The sequence below is a fragment of the Formica exsecta genome, unplaced genomic scaffold (genome assembly GCF_003651465.1).
Source record: "Formica exsecta isolate Colony F162 unplaced genomic scaffold, ASM365146v1 scaffold2433, whole genome shotgun sequence".
Lineage (NCBI taxonomy): Eukaryota > Metazoa > Arthropoda > Insecta > Hymenoptera > Formicidae > Formica > Formica exsecta.
Genome location: NW_021849711.1, coordinates 4,134 through 7,308, shown reverse-complemented (window position 1 = coordinate 7,308; position 3,175 = coordinate 4,134). Strand labels below are relative to the sequence as shown.

At 39.7% G+C, this 3,175-nt stretch overlaps 1 protein-coding gene across 3 annotated transcripts; it reads right to left on the bottom strand.

The window, feature by feature from the left end:
* Window positions 1-198: 198 nt before the first annotated feature.
* Window positions 199-2,047, bottom strand: LOC115236090 (thymidylate kinase-like). 3 transcript variants are annotated; one of them, XR_003884131.1, is made up of 4 exons: window positions 1,642-2,047; window positions 1,064-1,367; window positions 919-980; window positions 199-689 (listed from the first exon to the last, which is right to left on the bottom strand). XR_003884131.1 is itself a non-coding variant. In XM_029808288.1 (3 exons), exons 1-2 carry the CDS (start codon window positions 1,697-1,699, stop codon window positions 1,099-1,101), a joined length of 327 nt encoding a protein of 108 aa, XP_029664148.1. In that variant the 5' UTR covers window positions 1,700-2,047; the 3' UTR covers window positions 199-689; window positions 1,064-1,098. The 3 variants fall into 3 exon arrangements, 2 of the variants coding, with proteins under 2 accessions (XP_029664148.1, XP_029664147.1); XM_029808288.1 differs by lacking the exon at window positions 919-980; XM_029808287.1 differs by lacking the exon at window positions 199-689 and having other exon boundaries at window positions 738-980.
* Window positions 2,048-3,175: the final 1,128 nt, after the last annotated feature.

Here is a 3,175-nt window from a genome sequence, read left to right as displayed (position 1 = left end):
AAGCGCGTATGCTTCCGTATACAGTTATCCTCCGACAGGATAAACGACGTGGTGCCCTTGCCGCCTCCCCCACCACCACCCGCCCCTCCGCCCTGAACAAGATTTATACAATTTAGTTTAATAAGACTTAACTTTACTTCTAGATATTAAAATAGTCTTTTATTTAAATACGAGATCTCTTTGGAGTCTCTCGTTGCGCCGAGCAACCCCGAGTTTTAAACTCAACCGATGCTCGACGTTTTCTAATTTCTGTACTGATGCGCTACTCACTCGGTGTGCCGGAGACAAGTTTGAGCGGTCGCAACACGCGTATCGCACGCAACGTGCGCAGGTCCATATCGAAGAAGTCCATGATGTTTCAGATGTTGCGCAGGTAGGAGCCGCGGTGGAGGACGAAGCCGAGAGCGAGGATCTTGAGGCAGAAAATCGATCGCCTCGACGCAGAAAATCCCGGGGAAATAGATCTCCGTGGACTCGAGTTTTTGTGCGAGTATGGTCTTGTCAGAACTCGGCAGATGCTCCTCGAGGGCAAGGACTACGCAATTGGCGATGATGGTGAGCAGGACGGCGTATTCGAAGGGCGGCCACTCGATGATGAAGCGCGTATGCTTCCGTATACAGTTATCCTCCGACAGGATAAACGACGTGGTGCCCTTGCCGCCTCCCCCACCACCACCCGCCCCTCCGCCCTGAACAAGATTTATACAATTTAGTTTAATAAGACTTAACTTTACTTCTAGATATTAAAATAGTCTTTTATTTAATTTATTTAATATTTTATCAAAATTTTATTAGAGATTGTAGCAAATATATACCGCAAGGAATTACTAATATAGTGATTCCTTGCCGAGATAGAGATATGAAATTAGAGATTTATCAGAATCAATTACTTAATAGCTTAATATTATGATACTGAACCTCTTGGATGACTGATAGTGCCTTTTGCAGTATTTCACTGTGCACAGCCGATTCATCTTGATCTGCATTTACAATAATCCAAGTATCATCTTTTAATTTCTCATAATTAGCATCGACACATTGCTGAAATTCATCATGCTCAAACCTTTCTTTTCCCCAATTACTACGCTGTTCTTGCTGTCACTTGGAAACCTTGAGAAACACCACGCAATCTGGCTTTGGAAGCCCTATGTCAGGTTGTTGACACCAGTTGAGACTTCTGCCAGTGTTGGCTGCTGTATATGCAGCACCAGACGCTGTGTATCTGTCCATCACCAGAAGTGTCTTCTCAATGTCCTCCTTGCACTCCCATCGATTCGCAGAGAACAATAAGTGAGCTGCCTCTGGTGGCACATTTATTTCTTTTGACAGGAAACTATTTAACATAGCTCCAACAGGAGTCTTTCTGTCTGCAAAAATAAAACAAAATATTTTTTTAAAGGCAATTATTACGTGCAAGTTGATGCTTTATATCATTCACAGCACAATGCAATTGAAGAAAAAATAACGCATTACGATGCTGATTTCAATAACGATCATACTTGACATATAAATTTTCATTTGTTAATATTTTCAATATTTTAATTGTTCCGCTAATAGCAAAAACATCTTTTCCCGCGCAATATAACCTAAACATAACCTTGCGACTCAGATGATCTTACGAGAAGTTTTTCTATAACTCACTCGGAAAAGCTCGGGCTTTCACAGGAATCCGTAGATCGTCCAACGCGTTCATCAACATCTTCGCTTAGGTCGACTTGCCAGCCCGATCGCAACCCCCCAAAACTATCAGCGCACACGTCCATCTAAATCTAACGGAAATTGTATTGTATTCTTAATATTTAAATGGCCGTAATGATCTGGGGTGGGTCATGTATTCGGGCCAACAACAGGTTATATTAGAGTGTAAATTCAGTTTTTATGCGTATATACTGGAAGAAGAGAAGAGAGAGAAGGAAGGAATTTTTGTTGGGAGGTGGTAGGAAAGGAAAAATGGGAAAGCGCAGGCCAGGGTTGAGTCGGGAATCGAACCCGAGATCTCCGGGATGTGAGTCAGGCGCGCTACACACTGAGCCACCGAAGGCCCCTAATCTAACGGAAAGAATGAAGATATTATCCGATGTGGGCGATGTTCATTCGATGTTTGGAAAATCGATGTTTTCCATCACAAGATCGATTATTTTAAATCGATGTTTTTACTAATCGATGCATCGAATAAGAATCGATTATTAAAGAATAATATCGATGTTTCTTTCTGCATGAACTAATGTTCTTACTGTACATAAAAGTGATATGTACAAGAATTTTAATAATATAATGTGATATAATATCAAATTTCTTGAGTTTTTAAAAATTACAATCTGCTTCTAAAGCTTCTGTTTACTCCCATTGCACTATTTTTTATCCAGATGTGGTCCATTTTTTAACGTACAGGCAATATTGACTGAGTATTGCATAAACACTGTTCACAAAACTTATTTTTATCAGCATAAAACTAATAAATATTTTCTTTGTGTAGGTATATATTTACAGGTAGATACAACTCTGGAATCACAAAAACAAAGTTGGAATTGTAAATCATCATACAGCACTCAAATCATCACCAGGAACATCAACATCTCATGCTCAATTTTATACATGACCATGAATAAAAAGAATATTACTTAAGATGCACTAGTTCGAAATTGGTTTTATTTATTTTAGTACGTTTTTGTTTATTGACATTTTAGTCGCTTTCTATTAGTTTCTTGACGGTTTCCTTCCCTTTTTAACTGCAGTTATTTAAATCAGGCGCGCTTTATGCCGATTAAAATAGAATCGATTAATTTCTGTTTGAAAAACTGCAATGGTACATGTGAACTCTGCAATGATATTGCAATAATTAAATGTGCTTGGTGTATGACATCAATGTGCATGCAGCACTTCTTTGCCGTAACAAACGCTAACTCTCCACATTACTGCACTAAATTTAAAGTGTAAATCAAAAAGCACCCCGATTCGTGAGAGGCAAGGGAACTCACGTTCAAAAAGCACCCCAATGGGATGAGAACCCTATCACGTCCACGTCGTTCATCCTGGGTAGCGCTAAGGACTGATTGATTTTTATATGCATCACTACTTCTAGGGATGGTTTTCGATGTTTCGTTACTGTTAGGGGTAGTTGTGTAACTATCATTGGTTGGTTTGAATACACCCTAAAACCCGTATCAGACTACGT